The sequence below is a fragment of the Xenopus laevis genome, chromosome 5S (genome assembly GCF_017654675.1).
Source record: "Xenopus laevis strain J_2021 chromosome 5S, Xenopus_laevis_v10.1, whole genome shotgun sequence".
Taxonomy (NCBI): Eukaryota; Metazoa; Chordata; class Amphibia; order Anura; family Pipidae; genus Xenopus; species Xenopus laevis.
The window spans coordinates 4,517,762-4,530,417 of record NC_054380.1 but is presented as its reverse complement, the minus strand read 5'-3'; the positions used below and the strand labels follow the sequence as shown (position 1 = coordinate 4,530,417).

Sequence of the window (12,656 nt, the reverse complement as noted above, 5' to 3'; positions counted from 1 at the left end):
TCTTAGTTATAAGTCCTGTAGGTTAGTTTTCACCAAGGTCAAGTTATTTATGGTTTCCCTAGTAAGAGTTTTGCTTTGTAGGATATCTACTGGAATTCATTCTTTCCTTTCTTATTGTTAATTAATTCTGTGTTCTGTCTCCCACTAACCCTGATTCCTAGCTAAATGTCTTCAAAGAACACATAGGGATGGTATTTAGATAATGTGAGATTTTCAAAAGACACTGTGCTGTGAAAACGTTATATTCTGACAGTCTTTTAATTAAATACCTTTAAGCTTCATAATCAGAAGTGCGGCGCGGAACTATTGATTCATGGCCTGTGAAAATGTATAGCTTTAAAAAAATGATCATTGTTCCAGTTACCTAAGGCAGATTTGTCTAATCTGAGTCCCTTCATGTGTTAATTAACTTTCCTTCTGTCAAAGTACCTTGTAGGGACCCATAGCAAATTGAAACAATTGCTGGGAATAGGTCAGTGATTGTCAAACTTTTTTTAGTTCAAGCCCCACTTGAAGGTCAAAGTTTTGACCAGGTGTCCCCTTGAAGGTCCAACCTTTACTCAGAGGCAGACCCCCCACTTAGCTCATGAAATGAGTACACATATAGGATGAACTGCTGTATCATTTAATCATAGTTCGAGGGCAGCAAATACATATTCACCCAAAATCTCTCCATTACTGACAGTCACCCTGGGCTTTCAGGAGTAAAAATGTAGACCGGGATCTACCAGTAGACCTTTAGCTGGTGATCAGTAGATCTGAAGACACTGCCAAGAAATGGCTTGTCTAAATCACCCTCCTGTCTCATGCTTTTCATTCAGATATTTATTACATTAATGTTACATATGAAATAGTTATTTGTTAAATATAGCAATTTACATCTTCTCATATATCAATATTTAAGTGATATTTTCCATGGAACAGAATGCTAACTATGTTTTTATGGATGTCGATCATATTGGCACAACATCACTAAAAGTAGACCTCACATTAGTAAAGTATGGGCACTCCTGATCTAAAATATCAAACCAACATTCTACTAAGTCCTCACTCTAGTTGACCTTCAGAATGAGTACCATGCCACTTCTTCCCAGCTCCACAGTTGTAGAACTACTGTTGTATATGGGGTTCTTCAAGCGCCCACCACTCACCACCACTTGCTGTCAGATCACCAAAAATAAGTTTGATTATGGTGAAGGACAGGCAGGACTCTCCATTCTAAAACTCACCATTCTAAACCTGACCATTCTAAACTGACTAGCAACTACATTGTATATTGGGCAATGCTTACGCAACTGGAGGTCCTAGGGCTGGATGTGATTCTCCAAGGGATTTTAATGTTATGAGACTGCTCAGGAGCTACAAAGAATTATAGTGTTAAGTAATTATAATATTATCTTGCCCTCCAACATCAGAGTATCCCTTATTACATCTTTGCAAGAGAAATGGAAGCCCTGAATTCCTGTCCTCCTACCTTATACAGGTTAAAATACAGTGACTGCTAACATCAATCTACACTGCAATTTCTTTAGCACACAATTCATAATAACAATAAATGTTATATCTATGGTGCAGTTCTAAGAAATCCTTATCCATGGAAACCAGACATAACCGGGAAGTGAGTTCCTTTTGTACAGACAGATATAGTTATTTATTTCTATGGTATAAAGATTTAGCAAGTGATAGGATCCTTAGTCATTAGTAGTATAATAGGTTCAACCTTCAGAGTTAGGTACCGCCAGACCAAACTTTCACAAGTTGTAGATAATAGTTCTTAGGGGAACCAATTAATTATTAAATGGTCATCTTTGTATTGAAATATACACAACATGTTTCGGCTCCAAGATCCTTCCTCAGGTGCATCTGAGAAAGGATCTTGGATCCGAAACATGTTGTGTATATTTCAATAAAAAGATGACCATTTAATAATTAATTGGTTCTCCAGAGAACTATTATCTACAACTTATTTATTTCTATGTAGTTTAGATATTTGCTGTGGTCACTTTGGTTCCTATACCAAGTGCAGCACAAGAACTTTACTTACCACCCATTGTCCTTACATTTAAGGGCAAAGCACCAGACATCAATGGGATGGGAAACTTCTTTGGGTACGCATCATCAAAGCTGGATTTACAGGGCAAGAAATATTCTTTTTTTCCTGATGTGGCCATGGAAAGAATAGGAAATGGGGCTGATCTGATCCATATAGGAGAAGCCGATGAGAAGCCTATGGAGATCCGTTGAACATGGACCACATCCACAGCTCAATGTTATCCTCAACCAGTGGCATTTTCACCCCTAGCCCCATTGACTGTATATATTGGTTGGCCAATGTGCTATTGCTTCAAATCAGGTATATCTGTATATTGTGTCCGAATTTTACACTGTTTTTAACATGCCCATGTATGAAACTTAAAACTTTTTCTTTAATATTCATTCTCATCTTTTTTCCTTTTTTTCCATTCAGCAAACACATCTCTTCTCGGAGGAGGCGGGGGTAAGTCACATTACACAATTTATCACTTTTGAGGCATCGGTGATGTACAAAAACTGGATTATCTAGTACCATGGCTACTGTATACACTGTAATAATCTATATGATATTTCAAATAGATGTTGACTTTATTGGAAAGGAAAACGTATGAAGTGATTTATTGTTACGCTGGGGTTTTTCCCCCTATGTAGTTCTGGGGCAAAGAGACTTTTTGGGGCCACTTAAAGTGGACCCGTCACCCAGACATAAAAATCTGTGTAATAAAAGTCCTTTTTAAATTAAACATGAAATCCAATTTCTTTTTTTTATTAAAGCATTCATAGCTGTTGTAAACTCATTTAAAAATATCAGCTGTCAATCAAATATTGCCTACCCCGCCTCTATGCCTAGGCATAGAGGCGGGGCAAACAATTACTTTCACTTTCCATTCAGCACTTCCTACATGTCACTGCTCTCCCCACATTCCCCAGCTCTCTTAACTTTTGAATTGTGTAACCAGGACATGGGGATGGACATCAGGTCCCCCATTCTGGTGCACAAACAAGATTCTGAGATGATACAAGACTTGTCTTAATAACAGTGTCCACAAAATGGCTCCTTCCTGGTTACTATAATTATGAATTCCCAGACTGATGGAAACGATATTCAAATAATTTATACAGTGTAACTAAAGTTCATTTTGCTTGACTAACATGATAAAATAGGATTTGGAATAATTTTGTTTTGGTGACGGGTCCCCTTTAAAGCAAAGTAGAACTATGGCCTTTCGGCTGTTAACAAAATAATGGAAGCCATTTTCCTCTGCTTTCTCCATAATACTGGACTATACCTACATTCCCCTGTCCTTCCTACTTGAAACTGGATCTTTGTCGGGTCCCAGTATGTTTGGGGCAAATTCACTAAGATTCGTAGTTGCGCCAGGCGTAACTTCGCCGCACTTCGCCGCACTTCGCCAGCGCTTCGCATTTCACTAAAATCCGAAGTTGCGCTCAGGGGTAGCGTAAGGTTGCGAAGTTGCACTAGCGTTGATTCGCTAAGTAAAGCGAAGTGAAGGCTAATTTGCATATGGCGCGAAATTCAAATTTCAATGGAGGAATACGTATCAGCACTACAAATGCCTAGAAAACCTTCAAATCATCAAATAAAAATTTTATTTTGCCCTACACATGTGCCCACTGTCTAGGTAAGTTGCCATGAGTCAGGAAATGTAGGGGGGAAGGAGGGGAGCCCCAAAAAATTTTTCGATCTTTTTCAGCCTATCACCCATAATGTAGAAAACACGCCAGCGTTTTTTGGGACTTAGAAAAATTTTTGACTTTTTTTGAAACAATCCCTATCTACTCTATTGCGCTTCGCCTGGTCTGAGGTGGCGAAGGAAGTCTAGCGTAAAAGGTAGCGTTCAGTACACTGCGAGCGTTAGTGAATTTGCATAGTTACGTCGCTAGCGAAAATTCACCAGGCGTAAGGGTGCGAAGTAACACTAGCGAAACTACGCCAGCGTTCGTTAGTGAATTTGCGCAGTAACGAAAATGACAAACGCTAGCGAAGTAACGCTAGCGTTCGGCGCTTCGGTGCTTAGTGAATTTGCCCCTTTGTGTCTGTCTGTATTTTGACTTCCTAAAAAAATAAAAAAAAAATTGGCATGGAGCCTATAAAGTAAAGTTGTTATTTGTCAGTAAGAGTTCCCTGCTGAATCACCATAAACTGGATGATGTTTGATGAGTGAGTAATCAGTCGCCTGGCATTGGCAACAATAGCAGGGGAACAGTTTGCCGCTCAATTATTTCATGTACATGTTTGATGCAGTACTTTGCCTTGTGTGACTTGCCTCACTCTCAGCGTGTATCTGTGAATGCATCTGGAGAGGCGTGATGCGGAATTGTCTGCTAATTTATATCTCCAACGTTAGTCCTGAATGAAGTCTCAGGTGAGCATTATTACAGCAGATGGATCATTTTCATGAAGCCCTAATAATAGTTGAATTTTCTGGGAGGCCGATTACAGCTCCCTTTGTGAGTTGGCATAGTAACCATTGGAAAAGGAGCTTGGATAACAAACCAGCCGGAATTAGGCCATTTTAAAGGGGAACTATACACAATTTTATAAGAATCCTTTTTTTTCAACAATAAAGTAGTAGATCATATCTGGTAATCATAGTGCATAGCCCACAGCCAGTAACTGGGAAATAACATGCTGATGCCTGCTGTTTAGTCATTCCGTTTTTTGTTGTTTTTGCACAGAACATTTCTTCTCTGCTTAAATGTGTTCCTACATTTGAATGCTGCTATGATGCTAATCTCAACTATTACATTACTAACAGAATGCAGCAGAGCAGTGTTCCAAAATATAACATGACACCTTACCCACCCTTCCTTTGCCTCTTTCCAGAATATTTTGTTTTCCATTTTACTGGATTGTGTGTGTGAGGTCAAAGTGATGGTCTGCTCAACAAATGCTGTATATGGCGAGGGATCAGCCAAATATCTGTTGGATTGTAGATAAGAGGGTAAAGGTTTTGCCCTTAAGATTGAACACCAGTATTGGACTTCATCTGATCAAACTCTGATGAGTGGAGGATTTCCAGATTATGACATGCACATTGGAGTTTCTAATTGCCCAAGGGTTTTAAGCTGCTTCACTAGTTTTTAAAAAAGGAAGGAAGCATGAGGTTCTGTCTCTTTGTACCCTACATGCTCGAGGGTGCTCAGTGTTGGAATGTGGTGTCCGGAGCCCACCCGGGCTGCCACCTGGGGGTCCCCCACCCCAGCCACAAGTGCCACCAATTTCCCACAAAATGCCACCAAAGCCCCCCCCCGCATACCTAACTGTATTTTCCTTGCAATTGTGAGCAGTGGGTGTGGCGAGCTCTAAACGTACAGTTTCCAGCCTGCAATTGCCAGCCAGAAGTAGCAGCGGACCTGGGTTTGGCGGGAGCTCCACACTTGGTTGTTTCCCAGTGTCCCGCTGGCCCAGTACGACCCTGATGGTGCTGAAGAGCCTGAGGAAAGAAACCTCAGTAGGAGGAGTAGATATGAAAAGTTAGATCTTGTTATCGTTCACTGTAGGAGTGAGAGTCAGGCTGAGGTTACTCCAACGAGCGAGAGCAAAAGGGTTAGTAACCTGGGTGTCACCTGCCAAGAGTTCAGAGGAATGTGTTGTATATACTCCTGCAGTTCACTCCTACTGCAATGATGGTTGACCCGAGAAGGTCCCCGGACTGGCAATCTGTGGGTTCTGGCAAATACCAGAGGGGCGGCTGTAAGGTCCCATAGACAATCACTAATTAGTGAGTACTATTTGGGCCTCTGAGTACTTGAAATGCCAGGGCCTATTTTGACTGCCAGCCCAGACCTGAAGGTCCTTTAGCAACAGCAACTTTTGTTCACGGATCCTCACACACACACAATAATCTGCAGTTGGGAAAATTTGTTTTGTACGATATTATCGGTGCATCTATGGTCACCTTAAGGAGACATATACATTAGAACTAGTAGCAAAGACAGATCTATGCAGAAGGCCTGCCCACTTAAGGTGGCCATACGCAGGTAGATAAAGCTGCCGATATCATTCCTTTAGACAAATTCGGCAATTTATCTGCCAGTGTATGGGGGCTTCCGACAGGTCTTCCCGATCGATATTCCTCTCCAAGTATAAGTCAAGCCCTATTTCTGTCTGCCGTCGGGATAGGCCAGAAGAACAAGGTACACCTGTCTCCACCAGCACTTTCATAAATTCACTTCTGGACACTGAACAAACAAGATCATTTTCTGAAGGCTCTATATCAACGTTCATCTTTATATTGTCCCAGGCCTTTGTATTACTTTCCAGTACTACATCTAAATCTCATCCAGGCAATGAATTCTATATCCAATCCAGACAAGAAATTGGATGCAGTCAGGAATGCTGGTAGGCAAGAGCACTCTCAATTAAAACCATTTCAAGGGCCACTTTCTTCCAAGGCTGAAAACAATGGGAAATGTTTAGTAAAGTTTTGTTTTACTTCTATCCAGGTTCATATTTGCATTGGGAAGTATTATGAAATGGAGCCTTCTCAGCCCTTGATGTCTACCCACAAATGCATTGCTGCTTGTTTTTCTAATAATTGCCCTCCCTCAACTGATAAACAGCAACTTGTGGCACTTCCCAATTAAGCAAATAGGAATCTGAGGTGGGTAGAGTGTGATCATTGCAGAATTTCCTACCCTCCATGTCTAGTGCCTAACTCTCCCAAAGCAACAGTTCTGTAGAACAGAACATTCGGACCACAGTAGGGTTGGTGAGTTCATGCTGATTTCTGTTGGTGGGCTCAGTCTGAACTTCACCATGCACCCACCGCGCCTGCAACCTTACTATGCACTGTTTCTAAATCCAGTCTTGCTTTTTATAGATTCACGATTGCATGCCCTGCTCCTTCCGTGATATCAGATAGGGGTGGGTCAGGCTCGGGTCTATAAATACAGAGGCTTGCAGGGTTAGGGTCAGGTGCTGGTTATAAACAGGCGGTTTAGGGTTGAGTGTTGGTCGACCTGTACATCACTACTGTCTATGCTCTTGTAACTTTCACAGCGGGAAGCCGCTGTAACGGGGGTTAAATTCACACTTGATGGGTGCGTGTGGTGGAAGCCCAGGGAAGAAGCCACAAATACTTGAAGCAGGCATGGTGAAATATACAGGATTTAATGGAACTGAAGCAAAAAAGAAACAGGTCAAAAATAAAGTCTTTACCAGGAAGTCAATGAAAAGCTGGAACAAAAACACAGGAACAAGATTCAGGAACTTGGAACTTGGAACAAGGAATATCCATGAACAGATTCAGGAACAAGATACAGGAACAAGATTCAAGAACAAGATTCAGGAACAAGATTCAGGAACAAACACATTCACATACAATGACTCAGCCCTGAGCAAGGCTCAGGGCGTGGGTTATAAAGGGCAATTGATTAGGGAATAGGAGACACATGAAGGGAAACGAGGTGGGTGGAAAACATACTGTGAACAGGCAGATAAACAGAAACCTTAAACAAAAGAGTTCATGATAGTCCAAAGAGCCCCCAGTGGCTCACTTGGTAAATGCACTGACTGTGCACTGAAAGTCCAGCAACCCCCATCCCAAGTGTTCAAATCGTGGATGGTCCTTACAGCTCTGCATACATCCAAAAGGTTTTTTTCATCCAATAGCCTTGATAGTGCCTCTATTTTTTGTACTTCAACAGTCAAAACTTCATATCATTGCCCTTAGATTATACTTATGTTAGCATTTAAGTTTTGACTGTACCTTGACCATGCCCTTGCCCTTCAAAGTCCATGTTAGTTTTGCCCTACTTGAGTCTCATATAGGGGAATATAATGTTTCGTTAGGTGAAATTACATTCGGAAAGACCATTATGAATGTAAGCGACCATGTTTGCGTTCTTTTAGACCAATTACAGATCTGAACAACTTCCTCACAAAGTTTGCAACCAAATGGCTTTTGCTAACGTTCACAGTGTATGTAATAAAATTTCGCAATTGCAAAGTGTATTTTATGACAAAACATTTAACAAAACGAATATTCGCCAATGACTAATCTTACTAATCTTTCGATTTTTAATTACATTTCCCTTATAAAATTTTGCTAGCATTTTATGGAATATAGTTTAGACAGCCAACACGGAAAGAAGTCCTATATCTATTAAAGCAATTTCATCTCACTTTAGAAAATCCATGAACATCCAATTGTGTTCCGCTTTACTTTCATTTGTAGGCAACCTTATGGAAATTGCAGCTGAACTACAGAGATATAAACCCATAAATGTAAGATTCACTGCTATGGATATTCCTCGCACTGCAATTATGTGTATTCATTTTGACCTAAATAGATATAGACATTTTATAACATTTTCCGATGCCAATTATGTAGGCCGCACATCTGTTTGTCGGTTTGGCTCGTGCCGCCCAAAGTGTTATTGTGGAGGAGCGAGGAGCCTGCACTCTGATGGCGCGCTTTAAATAATAGACACTGTTTGTTGTCCAACTGCTCATAATTACCGTGCTGATGCTGTCGGGCTATGTGGGTTTATACTGGCTGCTGCTAATTCAACTAATTAGTATGTTTAGAAGATCAGAATTGTTGCAACATATTTGACGAATAATCAGCACTTTCTGGTAAGTGTGTACATGAAACATGACCTATTTTAAAGGGATACTGTCATGGGAAAAAAATTGTTTTCAAAATGAATCAGTTAATAGAGCTGCTCCAGCAGAATTCTGCACTGAAATCCATTTCTCAAAAGAGCAAACAGATTTTTTTTTATATTCAATTGTGAAATCTGACATGGGGCTAGACATATTGTCAATTTCCCAGCTGCCCCTGGTCATGTGACTTGTGCTCTGATAAACTTCAATCACTCTTTACTGCTGTACTGCAAGTTGGAGTGATTTCACCCCCCTCCCTTTCCCCCCAGCAGCCAAACTAAAGAACAATGGGAAGGTAACCAGATAGCAGCTCCCTAACACAAGATAACAGCTGCCTGGTAGATCTAAGAACAACACTCAATAGTAAAAACCCATGTCTCACTGAGACACATTCAGTTACATTGGGAAGGTAAAACAGCAGCCTGCCAGAAAGCATTTCTCTCCTGAAGTGCAGGCACAAGTCACATGACCAGGGGCAGCTGGGAAATTGACAATATGACTAGCCCTATGTCAGATTTCAAAATTGAATATAAAAAAAACTGTTTGCTCTTTTGAGAAATGGATTTCAGTGCAGAATTCTGCTGGAGTAGCATTATTAACTGATTCATTTTGAAAAAAATTTTTTTTCCCCAGGACAGTATCCCTTTAAGTCTTCTACATGAAGCAACTGCTGTAGACTGAGGCAGCAGGACTTTCGAAATCAAGATCTTAAAAGGTACAGGGGGTAAACTGTATAAATATATTAACAAATGCCAAGCTACAAAATAATAATTACGCAAGGGAAAATAAAATAATTTGAATGTACTAGTAACTAGAATATAGTTTGAGTAGTCTTTATAATGGGCATCTCTTTGACCATTCCAGATTACCTTGGTCACTTGGCCATGCCTTCATGCAAGTCCAACATAATATGAGTCATTTGTATTATTTTTTGTTAATAATGGGCATCATATTCATATTCAGAACAGAGAGAGTTGTCATATTCACAGAGAAGTAACAAACTACAAATCAAGACGGTAACACTGTGTCCATTCAAGAAGCCACTGTGGTTGGTCAAGAAATAACAAGTATGGCTGCCAGCAAGATGCAGCAATGACACAACATTGCCCTGAGAGGTTATTTACAAGCCTAAACTTCATTTGACCCATGATAATATATTCATCAATTCCACAAAACACAAGCAGCATTATGGAGCACCAAAGCTATCCAAGTAACACCTGAGGCTACAACCCAAGTTTCAATTCAACATCTCATGTTGCAGCAAGAAAATTGAATAGCTTTGTTTCATTTCAAATTTTCTATAGAAGTCACTGCAACAAATTATAGGAGCCCCTTTGTTCCTGTTAGCATCCCTGTGAACCTAAAGTTATGAGTCAGTGGTATAAATGTCACGAGGTGTCCACATACATGCTGCTCTAGATGGTTCAGCCACACTCATATTTTCAAATATTACTGCTAAAAATTCAGGAGATGTAAATGAATCTGAATCTGGTTGAAGTGCCCAATGGCTGCCTTGGGCAATTGCATTTCGAATGCAGAAGAGTGAAGATAAATTGCTGATATGCAAATTGGTTGGAAGTTGACAGATACTGCCATAAAATATGCATTAGCCTAATGGATTTTGTTAGCAGATGCTATATCTCAATAATCCTGAAAAATTGATACGATCATGGTCAAACCAGATTGCCCCATCTATACCTATCTCACCACACTCGCTCTAAACTCTGCCTAATTCCTGGTAAATTCCTGGTATCATTTTTGTCCTGTATGAAATGGGGCTTCTCAAGAAACCAAATATACAGTCCATCTATTTATCCAGGGCAACTTACAGTAAATCCTCCTGAAGATACCATGACTTATAAAACTGGCCATGCACTATAAGATCCGCTAGTTTGGCGACATCGCCCTAGGGCCGAATGATCGGCCATGGAAGCAATGGTCTTCAACGGGTCATTCGCCGGAAAAATTAAACCTTCCTGATCGATATCGTGGCCAGATATCAATCGGGAAGACCCGTCGGAAGCCCCCATACACGGGCAGATAACCTGCCGAATTGGTTTAACGGACAGATATCGGCATCTTTAATCCGCCCATGTATGGCCACTTTAAGACATCAGGACTGTGGTGTTTATACAAATGGCCTGTAGATGTCACTGTGCTCAAGACATACTGTGCATACTTCCTTTCCACTTTAAAGTGAAAGTTACTGTTGTGTAATGGCTGCATGACTCTGCTAATAAAACACTGTTATACTCTACTCATCCTCAGCTACCCAAAACATAACAAGGACATTGATCAATGATCATGAGAATATCAGATGCATCTCATAATATAGGAGGTAAGTAGGTAGAGGAGTGTGGATTTATATCCTAAGCCTATTCCTTTCCAGTAGATCATTCAATTTTAGCCTCCAGCTGTGCCTACCTTTTCCTTTTAAATTAGTTGCTATGTGCCTACCAGTGTCCTATGTGGCCCTTCAGTTGATATGCCCCCCTACCCTACATAGACCCCCCCCAGCCTAGATGCTTCCCCCGGGCAAATGCCCCTAAGTCTTTACTTACCCCTCAGTACAGATTCTGTCCGGCGGAGTTCACGGGCACCATCTTTTTCCGCTTCGATAATCTTCGGAATGAGACTGGCGCTTCTGCAATTGTCATGAGTTTCGGCGCATGTGCAGAAAATTGCTCCAACTGCGCTAGCGCCGCGTCTCATTGCGAAGATTACCAAAGAGAAAAAGATGGCTGCCGTGAACTCCGCTGGACAGAATCTAATGTGCAATGTCGTCTGCTATGCTCTTTACTGGCTGCTTTACTTTCTTTATTTTTACAAAACAACTGCTAAACTTCATGGCTCACCCCAGGCATTTGCAGTCTTCACAAATCTACATGAAAGCGAGATTAGTCAGGATTAAATTGTATTCCATAGAGAAAGTGTCCAAACCCATTTCGAAGGAATAACAAATGCAACACAAATGATCAGTGAGAAGGAATGGGACCTGCGTTTGTCGAGACACTTTGGTTTGGAGAAATCAGAAAGGAAGGAAATAATGGGCATTAAATACAGAGAAAAACCTCCGCTGAAAACGATTTTTATTGCTCTGCCAACTTCTGCCCTAACAAAGTGTAGAAACGACACTGAGAACAGGACTGGTTTTAGAGTCAGGCATATCGTTTATTTGAAAAATTTTTACTACTCAACTGCTGCGGTCTATATAGGCCTGTCAAAAAGGGCCAAGTGCTTGAATATAGCCCCCAACTCCAAAGGGCACTCAATTCAAAAATTCAAAGATATATTTCCAGTCAATTCTCAAAGTTAAAAATTTGTTTATTTGCAATAGGTCCCTAGCTTGACGCGTTTCTTGGCACCCCGCCACCACTTGATGCGTTTCATGGCACCCCGCCACTTCATCAGAAGCTGGGTGCCACGAAACGTGTCAAGCGGGCAGCCACGTTTTGAGATATGCTCCTGCAATGTTGGAATTTTTAATGCTTACTAAATAAATTTTGACTTTAAATTAATATTGACGGTGCTCCATCAATAGAAAACCCTATAGCCTCACTTCACACATAAAAAACACGATGTTCTGCTAGTAGAACTAATTGTCAACTTTGAGCTAAATTCATAAATGAGTTCCATTAAACTGAAAGTGTCAGAATATTCCAATTTAATATAACAAAGGGACGTTTCCTTTGAAGAAAATCGTTTGGTTTATTACTCAAACTCCATCTGATCGGCATATGCCGCACAAGGTATTAGGGATAATTAAGAGGAACAACACATATCTAACAATACTTTATGTCTGCTGTAAGAAGATTGTGTGTTTGGCAACATAATTTATTTCCATTGACCGGTAAAATAATTATTAGCTCTAACAAGATGAGCAGTTGCATTTTTTTCAGTAAATAGTCTGAGAACATGTGATTTAAAAGAGAACAGGCAGCTAATTATTATTCTCTTGATTTCCTTGGCTCTGGCATTTTCTAAGGCA

General features: G+C 40.5%; 1 protein-coding gene across 1 annotated transcript in view; it reads left to right on the top strand.

Annotated features, from left to right (window-relative positions):
* LOC108717374 (ADP-ribose glycohydrolase MACROD2) overlaps positions 1 to 12,656 on the top strand; it is a 1,335,613-nt gene that overhangs the window by 418,935 nt on the left and 904,022 nt on the right. The window contains exon 4 of the mRNA XM_041564180.1: positions 2,468 to 2,497. Within this exon, the coding sequence (XP_041420114.1) occupies positions 2,468 to 2,497 (30 nt within the window). The remainder of the gene's footprint in view (positions 1 to 2,467; positions 2,498 to 12,656) is intronic.